Here is a 19,183-nt window from a genome sequence, read left to right on the forward strand (position 1 = left end):
GAAAGCAGCTTCCCCCGAGATTTCTAAGTTGGTACAATGTTAGCATAAAGCAGCTGGAGGTGATCTTGCCATAATCACACAGCAGAAGCTGCCTGAGAATAAAGCCAACATAGAGGAAAGGGAGGAGAGAGAGATTGAGGGAGGAGAGAGGTTTGACAATATCATCTGAGTAACTAGATACAGTTTTTCCGGAAACAGTTTTGATCCCTGAACTTTATTTGAGCCACCCAATAAACTCCCTTTTTAGCATAAGACAGTTAAATGTCTATAATTTCAGGGTTCTCAAACGCCTAGCCACACACTCCCGAAGCTCAGGCTAAGAACCCCGGAGCTACAGCGATATCGTTAGTGTTCTTAATTTCCAGACAGATGGCTGAGCCCCATCCCATCTTCGGCAGAGTTCGTCTTTAGTGATGCCTCCAAAGTCCATTGGCATGAATCAGGTGTTTTACCTACCTGTCTGTCCATTTTATGTCTCGTCTCCATTCCCCACAACAGTGAACGCCACAGAATTCCTGACGGTCTCAGCCTGCAGACATCCGGGCCAGGGCTACCACAACACCCAGCCTGATACCAGGATGAATAGGACTACCCTCTCCCTGCTGGGTAGCCACCGGCTTCCGGAATGCTGGACCATGACCTCAGGCATCTGCCCTTTACACTGACAGGTAAAAATTTCCTCTTCAGATTTGTAGGAACAGAGGTGTTTTGTTTTGTTTTGTTTTGTTTTGATCCTCACCCTAGGACACCCTTCCATTTTTTGTTCAGAGTGGGAGGGAGGGACAGAGAGAGAGAGAGAGAGAGAGACATCGAGTGGTTGCCACCTGCACAACCAACCAGAGCCGGGGACAAACCGCAACGGAGGCATGTGCCCTTAGCGGGAACCGAACCCAGGTCTCTCTGGATTGCAGGTCGTCGCTCTAACCGCTGAGCCAAACCGGCCAGGGCAGGAACAGAGTTTTTCAAATCATACTTCCCCACATCTCTTAGTGAGGGCTCAGCCCAGAGGCAGAAAGAATAGCAACTGTGCCTAGACATCCCCGAGAAGCTTCCTGTGATAAGTTCAGTCACACCTTTTACAGGACATGCTGGAGTAGGCGCAGAGGGGGCTGTGCGCTGTATCCTGGTGACAGAAAGGCCAGGCCTGTTTTCCTCGTCCACGCATCGCACCGCACCCCGTCGAGCTGCTTCCTCCTCCAGCACTGACCCTCACTTCTAGCATCTACTCCCAGATTCGACCAAGATCCCTTTCTGCAGTTTTAAAAACTCTGCAGGTGGTTTCAACGTGAAGTCAAGGTTAAGAACCACTGACCTGGGGCTCCAGGCCACGTACACACACTCGGGTTACTTCCTGCATGGCTGACACAGAGTTTGGGACGTGCCGGGACTCCAATGCGCTCGCGTTCTCTAGTTCTGACAACAGGTCCCTTGACTCACCTTCCCCCGCCTGGTGTGCTCTTCACTTGCTAACTGTATGTTCCTTAATCCTCGTCTTCCCTGGGAGCTGCCTGAGTGCTGGTGCCAATGTTCTCCAAATTACCCTCAGCTGGCTTCCACTTATGACTGCGGCTTCAACTCGAAGGGTCCTCCAGGTACTGATCACGTATTCAACAAATGGCTGGCTTCTGAACATCGACTCCACGCAAGTCACTAAGCTAACCGGTGTATGGGGGGTTATACAGAACCCTGCATGAGAATATGAGTGACTAAAACATGTTCCTGAGCAGAGACAAAGAACAGGGTAAGTTCTAGGAGAAGCAGTTGGTTCCATTTTTTTGTGGCAGTAAAAGGAAACTGGAGACAGGTGGGCACTGGACATAGGTAGAGGTTTTGTCTTTATGTGAAAAAGAGGAGCTGAGATCATCAATGACCAGAAACACTTACCATTAGAGAAAGGAGGTGCTCTATTTAATTTGAACTCCAAATGTATCTTTTTAAATCGTACAACATCCATGTGGATAACTATTCCCAGGTAATATGTGCTATTTTAATACTGCTTTCCGACAAAGCCTGGTTGCTAGCATTATGCATTGTAATGTCTTCTAATTATCTCCGGTTAGTGTGGTCTATCTAACCCCTGCACACCGCTGGCCTGTGGGTACCACCATCCACCTGGTGACGGCTCCCGGACTCCAGTGACTACACCATCACTTGCTCATCCTATAGTGTACGTGGGTTCCTCCGTGCTTGCCCACGGGACACCTGTGGGCCTTTCTGGCTGTCTCACTTATCCTCAGGAAAGTTAAGCTCCAGCTCATCCTCTCAATCATCCTGTCTCCACCGACCACCCTCTGGTCTGAACCAGGCCTGGGTCAGGAGTTCACACAGGACTCCTAGCATGACGAACACTGTGGGCTTTCACAGAGGCCCAGGTGTCTCCCAGCACAGCCTCCGCCGGCGCTCTGTGGGACGAGGCAGGGCTGCGGGCGGCCCGGTGGCTTCCCGGACCTGCGCTGAGCGGCCTGTGCTCAGGAGGAGGCGAGCTATTTATCAAAGTGAACGAGGACTGCAGCTGCAGTTGCTAAAAACAAACCACTCCAGGTTTTATCTACTTCAAAAAACGTTTACTTCTAAGTAGGCCAAAGTGTTCCCAAAGTGGGTCAGTAGAAGTGCCAGTCGATCACTCCGAGTCTCAGTTTGGGAGGGCTTACGGGTGCTGGTGTCCACCATGAAGGATGGCGGGTCAGTTCCCACCGGCACCACCACCTTCCTCCCTCGGCAGGGGGCGGCTGCAGAGCCGATTCCGGGGCCGTGGAGAGGTTTCGGAGACATCACATGCAAAGTGCACTTTGCCGTGATGTAACTCAGGTCAGTGTATTGAAGATTTCAATAATAGGAGGATGTGGGAGGCACTGCCCGTCCTTATATTTCTGACTTTTCAACAACTTCAAATAAATGCGAGGTGCTGAGCCCATGTGTCCCCAGAGAAGATGTCTCAGGGAACAGGATTTCAAAGACCTCCTGTCAGAACGCCTAGCATGAGAACATTACTTCCTGTTCTCATCCTCAGGCTTCTGCTGAAGCTCCTTCAGTTCTCAGGGGCTGGAGCACGGACTGAGCTGGTCCTCCACACAGGGACTCCTGGAGCCCTCCCTCCCTCCCTCCTTCCCTTCCTCCTTCCCTTCCTACCTTTACTGAGAACTTCCTATATGCTAGCCACTGTTCTAGATCTTGGGGATGGAACAAGGAATAAAACACAAAATTCCTGCACTTACTGGAGGAATTTGGAGGGTGGGGCAGTGGGAGGAATAGACAATAAACGTTAAGAAATATGTCAGGTAGTGAAAACGCCATGAGGAAAAGTAAACAGGACGAGGCCCGTAGTGTGATGGGAGAGGGTGGGGGTGAGGGAGCCCTCTCCTGTAGGGGCTATCCTGGCAGAGACCTGAAGGACGTGAGGCACACCATCCAGGTGAGGACAGGAAACAACAGGTGCAGGTGCACCTCTGGGTGGGCGTGTGCACAGCTCTGCTGGGGAGGAGCTCAGGCAGGCCAGGGGCGGGGGTGGAGGTGCAGCAGGAAGAATATGCCCCCTAAGATGTCCACAGCCTAATCCGCAGAGCCTGTAACTAGTTACCTTACTGGGGAAAGGGCTTTGCAGCTGTGATTACATCGAGGCCCTTGAAACGGGGAGGCTCTCCTGGGTCGTCCAGGTGAACACAATGAGATCACGAGATTCCTTAAAAGCAGAGCACCTTTGCCACAGTAGTCAGGGAGACATGACTGTGGAAGAAGGATCAGAGAGATGCGACTTTGCTGGCTTTGAAGACGGAGGAAGGGACCACGCACCAAGGAAAGTAGGCAGCCTGTGGAAGGTGGGGAAAAGCTTCTCCGGAGAGCCTCCGGCAGGAGCACTGCCCTGCTGACGCCCGGAGTCTCGCCCCATGACACCCCATTGATTTCTAACCTACAGAACTGTGGGAGAATAAACGTTTGAAGCCACTAGGTGTGTGGTAACAGAAGTAAAAGGAAACTAAGACCTAGGAGATAAAGTCAGAGAACAGGTCTGGGGTGGGTTCGGTAGGAGCCTCCTTGCAGACACAGAAAGGCCTTGGTTTTACTCGAATGAGACAGGAGCCACGGGAACGGTTTGAGGGGAGCAGGGCCATTGGCCCAGGCCTCTTCCCTACAGCGGGGAGCCAGCAAGGGGGGTCGTCTCCTTGCCCACCCACCTGAGGACAAAGATAGGAAACCGCACCTCCTGTCCCACAGGGCCTGCTGGGCGTGAGGCAAGGGGGCAGGATATCAGGATCCACGCCCCTGGCTGGTTGGTGGAGGACGGTGGGAAAACCAGACGGCCCAGCCGCATCCCGGAGGCAGGGACAAGGAAAGGGGCAGGCTGCTCCGTGAGCGGGCGGCCTGTCTGCGCCTGGAGGTCGGGGGGCTGGCATCACGCATGGCAGGCATCACACCGAAAACCACCTCCCACTTGTGGCGGGTTTGGGTACAAGGAGCAGCTTCCATCCTACACAGGTCCTGGACGAGGGGCAGTTGTTCTCAAGGTTGGACAGGCACAGGGAAGGCAGTGAGGGGATGAGAAGAGGGTGCTGACCCCCCTGTCCTGCCGAGGAGCATCAGAAGCCCCCACCCAGAGCCTCGCGCACTGTGGCCCTGAGGACCGTTCACCGGTGACCTTCCCTGAGCGGACAGCAGGCATCTCCTCCCCCCAAAGTCAGCCGCACTTGGTACATGTCATTTCTGGTCTCTTTGAGGGGAAAGGACTTTCAGCCTAGCTAGCTCTAAGAAAGAGAAAAACACATCGGCTCCTCTCAGGGGGACATTTTGTTTGCTGGGGTGGCCTCTCCATCGTCTGCAGCTGCTCCTCAGAAAGCATGGTTGGCGGCAGCCCTTCCTGCCTGGGATCAAATCCCAGATTCTCAGCTTAGCTCTGCGCTCCATCCGCTGGCTTGCGAGGCTCCAAGGAACAAGGACACTGGTGAAGCCCCCCCCCCCCCCGCCCCGGGCGAGGAGGTATCCTCATGTAGCTCTCACAGGTTTACAGTGCACCCAGGAGGCATGGAACTACGCTCTTGGGATGGGCACCGGGCATGAGCTAGGTCGCAGCAGGCGGCCACGAAAAGGAGAGGCAGGAGGCCCCAGAGAGACCCCTTCTTACCCCAGACAGTGCTGCCCTCCTCCTGGAGGCAGTACCACACCAGGATGCACTTAGAGCAGGGGGTGCCTGGCCCCACATCTTCCTCTCTGAGGCTTCAGTCCAAGCCCTTTAGTGTCCTGAGCAATGTCAGACGGGTGGTAGCCAGCTGAGGCAAGACTTCTCTCTCGCCCGGAACAAAGCAGGCTGGGGCACACGTCCTAACCATTCCTACTGAACCCTAGTCTTGAAAATAAAAGGGGGGAGGGGGAGAGTGTAGACTGGAGGGCACCTGCACCTCCCTCTTCCTGAAACTGTGTCGTGGGAGGGCTCCCAGACTGCTGTTCAGTAACCAGTGAGCCAGTTCTGGCCCATCCTAACATAGGCAGGCAAGAGGGAGAAATTCAGTTAAAAAAATGAAATAAGAAAGGCCGTTTTCACAAAACTCCCCCTTGTCTTTGTCTTGTTTGAACTGAAGCATGACCTGCTCCTAGCCACCCCAACACTCAAATTCTCGCACAGCCTTGCATCCCCCAGGTCAGCCCATCACTCTGAGGTGGTGCAAACGTTACTGTCAATGACCAGAGTTAACACTGGCAGAGAATAGGTCATTGGGAGGTGTCAGAGGTGCAAGCCAGGGATAACATGAATTTTCAGCTCAAATATATCAGCTCTGATCTCGGCCCTCTGTGTAGAAGGCAAAAGAATCTTAGAGCCAGATGGATCTGCTATTGGTAGGCTGGAGACATGGCCCAGAATAAGCCATGAATAGAAACTGAGGGAAGGGGGAGGGCACAGACTAGACACAAAGTCAGGGCCTTTGCAAAACCCGGGGATGCAACTAGAAACCACCTTGATCCTTTGAACAGCTCTGGAGAGGATTCAGGCTGGAAACACCCTAGACTCAGCCCTACAGAGGTGTCAGAACTGGGACAAAGGGCAGGCAGGGACACATTAGTGGACTGCCTCTGGTACACCTGGGCTGGGAAGTCAAAGTCAAGGGAAGTAAGCACTTTGCCCTGTTTTGTGGATTTTAAGTATGGTGCTCAAGGTCATCAGCTGGTCAGTGGCTGAGCCGGATTCACTCAGGTCTCCCACCCCGAGACCCTTAGTTACTCTGCACCTTTCATCACCACACTTGATGGCCCAGTACTCCCCACTGTCAGGCCTGTGGTAGCCGGGCCACTTGTGTTTTTATTTTACATGTTATCTTGTGCATGAAACAATAAGGTCAACGTCACAGTCTAAAGCTGTTTTACTTAACACTGCCACCCTCACCTCCCCGCTACTCTGTAAGGTCGACACTTCCATCAGCTTCTCACCGCAGAGACGCGGAGACTGAGATGATGGGACTCATTCCACACCCTGTCCTCTTCCTGGCCCATCTGACTCCCAGAGACCCAACCCTTCCCTGCTTTCTCAAAGATTTGCAAATGCCTTAAAATACAGGCTGATTGTAATATACTAGGTTGAACCATTTATTTATTTCATTTTATTTTTTTGTTAATCCTCACTGGAGGATATTTTTTCCATTGATTTTTTTTTTTTTTTAAACCTCACCCGAGGATATTTTTCCATTTATCTTCAGATAGAGTGGGAGGAAAGAAGGGGGAGAGAGAGACATCAGTGTAAGACACATTGACTGGTTGCCTCCTGCACGACCCCAACCAGGGCTAGTGACCGAACCGCAACCCAGGTACATGCTCTTGACTGTACTTGAGCCTGCAACTCTTTGGTCTGTGGGCCGATTCTCTAAAAGGACTCTATAAAGTCTGAGCCAAACAGGTCAGGGAGGATTTTTTTTTAAGACAGGAGAGGGAGAGGGGGAGGGAGAGAGAAGAGAGAGGGAGAGAGAGAGAGAAACGTGGATTGACTGCCTCCTGCACGCATGTCTCCCACATGCACCCTGAGTGGGGCCGGGGATTAAACCTGCAATCCAAGTATGTGCCCTTGACCGGGAATTGAACCCGTGGCCCTTAGGTCCGAGGGTCAATGCTGTAACCACTGAGTCACAGGCCAGGGCCTAGGTTGAACTATTCAGCAACTGCTGATATTCAACCACTTTTTACTACAAATATGGCCATTTCATGTGGTTCAACCTACTAAATCCGACCTCAAATGAAGATATTTATGTTAGGCTTGGATGAATTAAACATAGGATACTTGGGTTAATCACTCGAGTTTACCAAGGGTACTTCTCTGATGTGGAGAGAGAAAAATAGACATTTTTTTTAGAACTGGAAGGGATCCCAAAGGTAATTCAGGAAGATATGGAGGAAAGGTAGTAAAAATGCTATTTTAGAACACATCACAATATGAACCGCAGCAGACAATGACCAGGCAAGAAGCCCAGCCCCGAAAGGACAGGGTCAGAGGTCTGCGAGGAAGCCTTGAGGCTGGAAGGGCCAAGTCCAAGGGTGGTTAGGAGGACTATAAAGTGGAACACACAAATAACCACTTTACAGAAGTCAGGATTACGGAATCTGATCCAAAATGTGTTGTTCTGCTCTAATGACTTAATAAAAGAATTTATGGAGACATTGCTAGGCTCTTGTTAAGTACTACCTTAGGAGAGAAGTGTCTCCTATTTCATATGCAAATCAACTTCCTTAGTTCTGGGTGAAGCTCAGAAGGAGATGGAGAATGGGAATTAAGACTGCTGGGCTTCAATGGGGGTGCTCAGGTAGCTTCCGCTGACCATCTATCAGTAACATTTGAGGAGGTGGTCCCCACATTAGGGGCCAGAGTGAACCAGGAGATCTAAAGTGCTTTTCAAGCCTAAGATGCCAGGAGCCCATAAAAGCCAATGTTCTGAGCTGAAATGAACTCTAATCAAGGACCACTCTGGTCCAATGATAAACAGAGAAGGTTTAATTCTAACTTTCTAAAATTCAAAAAAATGACTAGGAGACTTCTTCAAGAAGTCTCAGCACTCAAGTGAATTACATTTCGTTTTCAAATGCAGTATCTTATTCTTATCCGACAGTACCACAATTTTTAAAAAACAATCTCACCACTATTTTCATTGCAAACATGCTATATTCAGCTATGTAATTCCTTTCCCTGTTTTTATTATTTCATTTTATTAATTTAAATGGGGTGACATTGGTTGATAATAATTAGGTTATTCATCTTTTTAAAATCCTTACCTGAGGATATTTTTCTACTTATCTTCAGATAGAGAGGAAGAGGGGGAGAGAGAGAGAAACATTAATGTGAAAGAGACACATTGACTGGTTGCCTCCTGCATGACCCTGACCAGGGCTGGGAAGGAACTGTAACCGAGGTATGTGCCCTTGATTGGAATCGAACCCACGACTCTGGTCCGTGGGCCGACGCTCTAACCACTGAGCCACACTGGCCAGGGCAATGATGTTATTGTTCAATGGAGCTGTGCGGGCTAGCGTGGAAGCCCATCCCCATCCTCACCCCCACACTCCCATGTGTAACTCTGTGCCGTGAGGAAGTGAGTTCTGAACTTCAAAGTGCCCCCTTCACAGCTGCTCAGTTACAGACGTGGGCTGTACAGATGAACGGAGTGGAGTATGGATCAGGACACTGGAGCCTGTAATGTGTCACTTCGTGCCCGAAAGGAAACATTTGGGGGCAATATCCATTCTCCGGGGAGTTCTCAGCTTCCTGTAGTAAAGCCCTGTGTTAGGCATTATGGAGTAAACTAAAAACCTGAGAATAGTTGCTCTTAATGCAGAATTATTCTGAAAAGTGAGAGAGAGGGAGAGAAAGACTTTTGGTGGACTCTCCAGAGCTGGTAGGCAGGAGGAGCCTGTAAGTTTCTGGATTTGATAGCAGAAGGGACAGGAAAGGTGCATTTTGGCTCCTGGCAGAAAATTCAGAGAATTCCCATCCTGCAGAAAATCGGGTGGACAGGCTGGCCCAGCCCCAGGCGCTGGCTGGCCCCTATCAGAGCTGGACCCAGGGCAGCCTGCTGTCCAGAGTGCTGCTCAGAGGTGCTCTGCTCTGGCCGGAGACACCAGGCTCTTTCTAGTGAGCAAGCTTCCACGGAGCAAAACCTGTATGATTGTTGTACCTGCCCCTTGGGAAGGGAGCCCGTGAGGCCAGAGGTGGCAGGGAGCCCACGCACCTGTCTCAAATGCCTCAGTCTGGGAGGTCATCGGGCACAGTAGTAAAGAGTGAGGCCTTGGGAAATAGACAGACCTGGGTTCAAGTCTAGGTCCACTACTTTCAAGTTATGCGACTTTGGGCAAGTTACCATATCTTTCTAAAATTTGGTTTCCTTGTCTGTAAAACAAGGAAAATAGTATTGTTATTGGTATTAAAGCAAAACTTGGCCCATAGTAAGCTCAATAAATGCCGGTGTTTTTATGAGCTGACTGCAAACTTAACCTAAGTCAACAGTATTGCAGAGTTGCTCAGCCTCTTTGGGCTGCTGGCAGTCTACAGTCCAGAGCCCAAGTTTTCTCCACTGTTCTACACCGTCACTGCCTGGGGCCCGAGGCCAGCTAGGTGGCAACGGCAGAAATCATCAGGAGACCCGTGGGAGAGGGCTCCCCATGAACAAGCCAGGACCACCACGGACCACTGCCCTTCTCTGCCGGGAAATCTGCTTCCAGAGTCTACCGGGCCCTGGTTTAGGTTTGGTCAACAAGGAGGGACTCCCCTATAGCTTCCCCAGGCACTCGGCTGTGCGGGCAATGCAAAGGCACACGGGTGTCCTACATAGTTGGGTGGAGAAGAACCTAGACTGGTTTTTGGAGCCTGAGGCAGACATACCCAGGATTTTTACCATTTTTAAGTTTGCAGTTCTGTGGCATTAAGTACATTCACATTGTTGTGCAACCATCACCACCAACCATCTCCAGAAACCCTTTCATCTTGCAAAACTGAAACTCTGTAGCCATTAAAGGCTGACCCCCAGGCCTCCCCTCCCCCCAGCCCCTGGCAACCATGGTACTTTCCATCTTTGCATTGGACTGCTGTGGTTGCCTCACACAAGTGGACTCACAGTGCCTGGCTTCTTTCACTGTTAACATAGTGTCCCCAACGTTCATCCATGTTGTAGCACTTGTCCGAATTTCCTTTAAGGCTGAGTAACATCCCACTGTATGTAAATACCACCATTTGCTTATCCGTGGCATCGGTTCATACACACTGGCATTGCTTCCAGCCTTGGACTATTGTGAATAATACTCTATGAACATGAGTATACAAATACCTCTGAGTCCCTGCTTTCAACGCTTTGGGATATACACCTAAAAGTAAAATTGCTGGATCATATGGTAATTCTATTTCTTTTTAGCCTTTGAATTGCTTTTATTACTCAAAACAGCTTTGCACTGGCCGGTTTGGCTCAGCGGTTGGAGCGTCGGCCTGCGGACCAGAGAGTCCCGGGTTTGGTTCCCACTAGGGGCACGTACCAAAAACAAAACAAATCAAAAAACAGCGTCTTTTTTTTTTTTAATTATTATTATTTTTTTTATCCTCACTCGAGGACATTTTCTCATTTTTTTGTTCAGGTAGAGTGGGAGGGAGGAACAGAGAGAGAGAGAGAAACATCGATGTGAAAGGAACACATCGAGTGGCTGCCACCGCATGACCGACCAGGGCCGGGGACAAACTGCAACTGAGGTACGCGCCCTTAGCGGGAACCGAACCCGGGTCTCTCAGGACCACAGGTCGACGCTCTAACCGCTGAGCCAAACCGGCCAGGGCAAAAAACAGCGTCTTTTAAAAAAATTTTTATTTTTAGCTTTCTGACTCTGGGCTTGTGTGGTAATTCTATTTTTAATTTTTTGAGGAAACCTATACTATTTTCCACAGCAATTCACCATTTTACTTTTCCACTAGCAGTGCGCAGGGTTCTGATTTTTCCACATCTCCACCAATAGCCTGTTATTTTCTCTCTCTGTGTGTTTAATGATAGCCATTCTAATGGATATGAAGTGGGATCTCACTGTGGTTTTGATCTGCATTTCCCCAATAAATAGTAATGTTGAGCACCTTTTCATGTGGCTGTTGGCCATTTGTACATCTCCTTTGGAGAAATGCCTATTCAAATCCTTTGCCTGTTTTTTAAACAAATTCTGTTGTTGTTGAGTTGTACGAGTTCCTTATATAACCCGCATACTAACCTTCCCAGTGCATCTTAAAGTATCTCCTAAGCCTGACCTGTGGGGGTGCCAAACCCATCAAGCAGTGCTCAGTCCTCATGGACCATCAGAATGACCAAGGGAGGAAACTTTTGAAAATACTGATGCCTCATACACCATCCCAGACTGAGATAAACAATTTCAGTTTATCTCAACCCAGTTTGCATAGCTTGTAAGGTAGAGTGGCTGCTGGAGCCAAATCACTGCCCAGAGGCCGGCTGGCCAGCAGGCAGCCCGCTGAAATGGAGGAAGGAACTGTTTATTTAATTTCCTCTAAGAGGCCGACACTAGGGCAGGCCCTGGAGAGAGAGGGAGGGGGGTTGCCAAGCCGGGGCAGGTGCATGTGCACACACGGCACCCCGGTGGGGCCCTCAGAGATGCTCCTGGGGAGTGGGACCAAGTCCTGATGCGGGGGGGCAGCCACCTACCTGTGCATTCTGAGCCCACACAGCGAGGGCAGCGAGAGCTCACAGGTTGCCTTTTTCTTTTCTAGATTTGACTTATTGTATTTCACAAAACAATTCCAATGTGATAATTTGTTTAGGTATATATTCACACAACGTGTAATGATTGAACTATTCTTTTTAAACCCTCACCCGAGGGTATTTTTCAGTTTATCTTCTGATAGAGTGGGACGGGGGGAGAGAGGGGAGGAGGAGAGAAAGAAACATCGACATGGAAGGGACACATAGACTAGTTGCCTCCCGCACGACCCCAACCAGGGCCACGTACAAACCGCAACCAAGGTATGTATGTGCCCTTGGCTGGAATCGAACCCGTGACTCATTGGTCTGTGGGCCGACGCTGAGCCAAACTGGTCAGGGCTAATTGAACTATTTTGACCAACACAAAATGCCATAATTTTTGTGGCAAAAATCTTATTTCAGAAACACTGACCAAAGGGTATTGCACCGAATATGACTTAAATATCGCTCACCGGCTTTGGAGTCGACTTTGTTCCAAGGTTCTCTCACAGATGGCAGAGTGCAGCAATCGGATTATCTGTTTATAAGGCAGCTACAGGATGCATTTACTTCTTTACTCCCAGGTTGCCATTTGAAGGCCAGCCTAATTGGTCTATGCTTGCAGAGAGGGGAACCAACTTGCAAACAAACAGATCCAAGGAAACGGGTGAAGGCGCTGCAGGGGTGGAGGTGCGGGTGCCGTCGTGAAGAAGCCAGGATGGCTGGCATAGTTAGCTGAAACGTTCTGTGGCAGCTTCCTTCCTTGCTTTCCCTCAGCCTCTATTTTCCATCCCTCCTCCTCACTTCTCATTTTCAGGTAACTCTCCACTAACTCCCTTCTCCCTCGAGTTCTTACCCAGAATGTCTCCACCTCCTGCCTCTGGATCACAGACCCACTCTGACGGCTCTCTGCTTCTCCCCCTTGGGTTTGCTCCTTCCAAACAGCATACAGAGGGGCCCCAGCTGGGCTGGGGGTAGGGAGGGGATGGACATTTTACTCAGCCATAGGCCAGGGAGGCTGGACCTAGGTCAAAAAGTGTAGGGTCACACCCAAAGGGTAGACTTGGCAGGCATCAGCCCAGCTAAAGTGAATCCTGCTCTGTGGGTTCAGTCCCTGCACAACTCCTCTTCTGTGGTCACGATCACCCCTCACAGCACATCAGCCTGAGGGTCAGTCCCTCCCATTGATGTGCCAACAGCAATCAAGGCTCCACTACAACAGGAGGGCACACACAACCCACACAAGGGACACACCTGGAGCACACAGTTCAGATGGCCAGAGAGACTGTCCACTGAGCCCCATAGAACACCTACGCACAAGGCCATTCTACAACCCAGGAGATATTGCAGCTCTACCCAGTACATAGAAAAATCACAGGGATGCAGCTAAAACGGGGAGAAAAAGAAACATCTTCCAAATGAAAGAAAAACTCCAGAAAAAGAACTAAATAAAATGGAGATAAGCTATGTATCATATGCAGAGTTCAAAACATTTATAAGGATGCTCAACGAACTTACAGGAAGAATAGATGATCTCAGTGAGAACTTAACAAAGAGATAGAAATGAAGAATAACTAAAATTAAAAATATATTAGAGGGAATCAACAATAGATTAGATGAAGCAGAAGAATGAATCAGTGATTTGGGAGACAAGGTAGTAGAAAACATCCAATCAAAAAAGTAAAAAGTAAAATAAAATAAATGAGAATAGTTTAAGGAGCCTCTGGGACAACATCACATGTACCAACATTCACATCATAGAGGTACCAAAAGAAGAAAAAGAGAGAGCAAGGGATTGAAAACTTATTTGAAGAAATAATGACAGAAACTTTTCTACTATTGTGAAAGAAATAGATATATAAGTCCATATGTTCAGAGAGTCCCAAACAAGATGAATCCAAAGAGGCCCACACCAAGACACATCATGATTAAAATGCCAAAGGTTAAAGAAAGAGATAATCTTAAAAGCAGCAAGAAAAAAGCAGTAATTAACCAAAAAGGCGTTCCCATAAGACTTCCAGTTGATTTCTCAACAGAGACTTTGAAGGCTGGAAGGGATTGGCACAAAATATTCAAGGTGATAAAAAGCAAAGACCTACAACCAAGATTACTCTATCCAGCAAGGCTATCGTTCCAAGTTTAAGGACAGATAAACATCTTCCCAAACAAGAAAAAGCTAAAGGAGTTCATCACCACCAAACCAGTATTACAAAAAATTATACAGGGATAAATAAGAAGGTGAAAGAGAAAGATAAAAGGAGGAAGGAGGAGGGGGAAAGAGAGGGGAAGGAAAAGGAAAAGGAGGAGAAGAAGAGATTAAAAAATATGAATAACAGCCCTGGCCGGTTTGGCTCAGTGGTAAGAGCGTCGGCCTGCGGTCCTGAGAGACCCGGGTTCGGTTCCCGCTAAGGGCATGTACCTCGGTTGCAGTTTGTCCCCGGCCCTGGTCGGTCGTGCCGGTGGCAGCCACTCGATGTGTCCCTTTCACATCGATGTTTCTCTCTCTCTCTCTCTGTTCCTCTCTCTCCCTCCCACTCTATCTCAACAAAAAATGGAAAAATGTCCTTGGGTGAGGATTAAAAAATATATATATATATATGAATAACAAAGGGGTAATAACTATATATCTATCAATAGTTACTTTAAATGTGAATGAATTAAATGCTCCAATCAAAAGACATAGGGTGGCCTAAAGGATAAGAAAACATGACCCACATATGTGCTATCTACAAGAAACTCACTTCAGATTTAAAGACACACACAGACTGAAAGTAAAGTGATGGAAAAAATATTTTATGCAAATGGAAATGAGAAAAAAAGCTGGGGTAGCAATATTTATATTAAACAAAATAGACTTTGAAACAAAGGCTATAACAAGGGACAAAGAAGACCCAGCAATTCCACTCTGGGTATCTGTCTGAAGAAATTCAAAACACTAATTTAAAAAGACAAATGAATCCTTATGTTCACTGCAGCATTATTTGCAATAGTCAAGATATGAAAGCAACCTAAGTGCTCATCAATAGATGAGTGGGTAAAGAAGATGTGGTACATATATACAATGGAATATAACTCAGCTATAAAAAAGAGTGAAATCTTGCTATTTGCAACAACATAAATGGACCTAGAGGGTATTTTGCTAAGTGAAGTAAGTCAGACAGAGAAAAAGACAAATGCCATGTGATTTCACTTATATGTGGAATCTAAAAAAAATAAACAAAACAGAAACAAAGTCATAGATACAGAGGAGAAACTGATGGTAGCCAGATGAAAGGGGGATTTGAGGATGGGTGAAAAAGAGAAAGGGATTAAGATATGCAAATTACCAGTTATTAAAAACAGTCACAGGGATGTAAAGTACAGCATAAGGAATATAGTCAATAATACTGTAATAAATATGTATGGTGTCAGATGGGTACTAGACTTACTGGGGTGATCACTTCGTAAGTTATATAAATGTCTAATCAGTATATTCTACACCCAAAACTAATGGAGTAGTGCATGTTAACTGTAATTGAAAAAAAAATTACTTAAAAAAAGAAGTATCAGGCCTTCTCTTGAAGCCAAGTCCTTCCTGATGGACCTACTTGAACTTGGTTGTCTGTGACAAGTAGTCCTTCCCAGCAAACTGCTGTCCTTGGCTTTGTCTCTGGAGATGGGGTCTCTAGGCAGCACTTGTGGGATTTTATAGCTATTCTGCTGAATAATCTATGACAAATGATGTAATAACTATAACTTATGACAACTAAATATATTGAGTGCCGGGCACTGTTCTAAGTGTTTTGAGTATATTATCTCATTTCACTTTCACAATTCTAACCTCTTTGGGTCCCAGTTTCCCTCTTCTTTAAACTTCAAACAGAATCACATTCCTGTTTCCTTGGTTTTCTCTTCCCAGGTACCAGGAGTTCTTCTAGTGGCTACCTCAAAGGACAAAGGAGCTCAGAGTTCAGATTCCACACGAATTCCTGACCCAGTCCCTCCGGAGTCCTCAGAGAAAAGGGGAGAAACGAACCGGGTGTGGGCTTAACTGAGGGAGGGGACACAGGTGTCTGTGTATGCAGAGGGAGAAGAATCAGGTTTTTGTTCACATTTTTCTCCTGGTGGAAAACCCCAGGGGGGCTGGATGAAGGGTCCTGCAGTACTCACAATGCCGCCCGCTATCGCCATCTGGTGGACACAAGGAGGAAGTCAGGCTTCGGAGATGGACCAGATGGAATTCCAGAAACGAGAACATTTAAGCATTATTACCCTGTGGTGTCTACTACGAAGCTCCACGTGACCCTCGTCCCTGACTCCTGACAGAACCAGGTCCCTTCGCTCTTCCTATCCCAGAAATACCTGCCACAGGCCTGCATACAAGGTGCCGCTGGTGCAGATGATCCGACTAGCCACAAAAAGCTCAGAACTAAGTCGCTCTCTGCGCCTCAGTTTCCTCAGTCAGTGACTTCAAAGCCCCAGCCTCTTTCAACGCATCATCCTGGGAGGGCTGGTTAAAACACAGAGACTGGCTCACCCCAGCATCTCTGACCCAGCAGCTCTGGAGACTGGTCTGAGAATCTGCTTTTCTAACAAGTTCCCAGGGGCTGCTGGGGCTGCCAGTCCAGAGACACCCCCACCTTGGAGAATCTCTGTTCCCATTGGTTAGTCTTGCTGGTGTGAGAAAATGAATAAAGAAGCGTGGGGCAGGAACACAGGACTATGCACACAGAAGCCCGGCTCCAATAATTTACCCGTCAAAGACACATACATGAGTGCCTCGGGTCCCGGCAGGGACTTGACCCAGGGTTGGGGTGCCCCTGTGTCCGCATGAGCACTCGGGTGAGTGGGGGTGTCAGGAAGCCGAGGCAGCTGTGCAGGGGAGAGCGGGGAATGGAGAGGAGGGGTCCAGGCTTTGGCCATAGGTAGAAGAGGACCTTTCTAAACGTAGGTGATACAACGGGGGGGCTGGAAGAGATATCAGGAACCATCTAATTAAACCTTCATTTTAAAGGTGAAACCGATTCAGAAAGCTTAAACAACTTTCCCAAAGTCACAGGGCTACTCAGCAGGTCTCTCTCTTTAAGGCCCAACCCACTGTCTTCACAAGCAGGTCCCAGGGAAATCCCAGGAGGTGGAGGCGGGTTCATGACACAGGTTAGTTCCATGCTGTCCTTCAGTTAGAGGGGCCAGCGTCCCCAGCGGGCTCCAGTCCACACCCTTCCCTTCTGTCACCCTACCTTTCACCAAGGGGAAGAAGCAGTCCATCTCCACGCTGCTTCGGGAATGGCTGATGCACAGGGCGCTGCTGGGGACCAGGCCCTCCTGCGGGGGGCTCCGTTCCGTGGTGCGCACCAGACACCAGCCCGGCCGCTCACTGGGCCGCTCCAGCAGCTCCACCGTCTGTCCCACCTGGATGGTCAGCTCGCTGCTGTGGCTGGCGTTGAAGTCCTGGAGGACCACGGTCAGCTCACATCCGCCAGAGAGCTGGAGGCGAGGGGGGATGGGAGCAAACATGAGAGCACGGAGGGAGGAGATGGGTGGGGGCGAAGGAAGGGGAGAAAGGACACATGAGAACAGAGGACAGGATGGAGGGAGGAGGAAAAAAGAAAAAGACGGGATTCAGGAAAGAAGGCAGAAGATGGCGAAGGGAGTTGGGAGCAGGAGAGAAAACAAGAAAAAAAAAGGAATTAACAGTGCTATGGAATCACTCAGCCATTCTAGCTGCTGCCCGTCTGCGCCTGCCCAGAACCGGCTTTCATTCTAACTCCTTGTTTGGTTAGTGATCTCTTTGCCACGCTTCCAGCTCACTGCCTTTAAACCCCTTCCCCAATACGTTTCTTCCCCTCTTCCAAGGGCTTTACCCCAGGCCCCTTGTCTGCCCCACAACCGCCCCTCAGACTCACTAAGCATCTGTGTCTAAGTCACTTGCTCTCACTTGACTAGATGTGTGGGAATAACGGAGGAGACAGCTGCCTTCCCCACCCCCCGCCCTCACTGCAGCCATCAGTGAAGAAACAGAGGCCAGTAACACAAAATGAATGAGGCTTCATCTCAAAGGCAGGCGCTGAATTCTGTTTACCTGGAAGGGCATCGGAATTGTTTGACATTAGCTCAGGACCAGGGACCAAGGGGAAGGATGGTGGGGAAGAGGAGTCACATCTTACGTAGGGGCCATCCTTAGTGTTCCGTCCTGCCCTCCTCCAGGCCTGGCCCTTCCCACTAACCGATCCTGGGGCAGAACCAATAAAACTGGGTAGAGAGACCCGGAGACAGGAACAACCTCTACTAGCTAGATGCTGAGACTTTCCCTTTCTCCATGAGAACCCATTAGTCACTGATTGGTCTCATAGAGCTAAGCACAAAGCTTCTCTTGGAACAGCAGCTGCCCTCAGAGGCAGAGGCGGGGGCGGGGGGGGGGCAGGAGAAGAGTGAGAGACCCAGGGGCCCAACTCAGCAGCCTGTTGTCTAAGGTTATGCCCTGGCGCCCGTTCAGGGGGAAGCCCCTGCGCCCCCTCCCGGGCTGCCCCTTTGGGCTGCACACCTCTGATGTAAGCCTTCGGCCGGCATTGTCTGCACCAGCAGCCGTACTAACACACGAGCTCGAATATGTTGTGTAGCAACTGCACACACGTCTGGGAAGCCTCTGTGGAATGGTGAACTCCAAACATCGCAGTAAGTGGGGAGTCAACAGCCCCACCAGCACCAAGAGCTCTGTGCTCAGGCCCACGAGAGTTTTCTAACAGAACTTGAATTGATTGCCACACGGGCTTACAAAGGTTAACGAGAGGCATCAGACTGGTGGTTGCAGTATGCATCAGGGCGTCCGCTCTAGACACACCCCACGGCGGGCACGGGACCTCTGCACTGCCCTTGGCATTAGACCAGGAAGAGAAATCTGTAGGACAGAAGGTGAGACAGGGAAAGGGCCACTAGAAGAAAAAACAAGCTTGTTGTCTCAGTTTTTCCCAGTTAACTTCCCTGGTCCCCTTAAATGTGCAGTCCCACGCCCCCACTTCCCTGGTGCCCTCTTCCTCGCATCACGTCGAGAAGATGCCGTGGACAGGAGCAGCTCACATCTGCAGTGCTTCCACAGTGTGCAAACCACCTGCACACTCGTTACCACTCGGTCCTCACAACAGCCAGCTGAGGTTACCATCTCTCAGTCGTCAAGGAATGTAAGCCCAGAAACACCAAGCTCAGCGGACAGAACAGCGAGTGTGCACAAAGATCACCTAGGTAGCTTATTAAAAATGCAGATGCCCTTGCCGGTCCCTCCCTTGCCCCAGCTCCCTGATTCAGGGGGCCCGGGTTAGGACCCCAAGGACTCCAACTCATGATTCTGAGAAAGGAGTTCCTGGGATCATGTCGGAGAAACACTGACTAGATGGTTTCCCACAGTCACCTACCTGGACTGAACCCAGAACTCGACTACAAATCCCATGGTTCTTAAACCCGCCAGGGCAGGCTATATATGTATTTGTAGGTATGTTTGTGGGTGGAGGGGATGGGAGGCAGAT

At 49.3% G+C, this 19,183-nt stretch overlaps 1 protein-coding gene across 1 annotated transcript in view; it reads right to left on the reverse strand.

The window, feature by feature from the left end:
- The window catches only part of KALRN (kalirin RhoGEF kinase), a 593,373-nt gene that overhangs the window by 115,866 nt on the left and 458,324 nt on the right, over positions 1-19,183 (reverse strand). The window contains exon 34 of the mRNA XM_036242841.1: positions 16,904-17,150. Coding sequence (XP_036098734.1) covers positions 16,904-17,150 — 247 coding nt within the window. The remainder of the gene's footprint in view (positions 1-16,903; positions 17,151-19,183) is intronic.

Source organism: Molossus molossus, unplaced genomic scaffold (genome assembly GCF_014108415.1).
Source record: "Molossus molossus isolate mMolMol1 unplaced genomic scaffold, mMolMol1.p scaffold_m16_p_5, whole genome shotgun sequence".
Taxonomy (NCBI): Eukaryota; Metazoa; Chordata; class Mammalia; order Chiroptera; family Molossidae; genus Molossus; species Molossus molossus.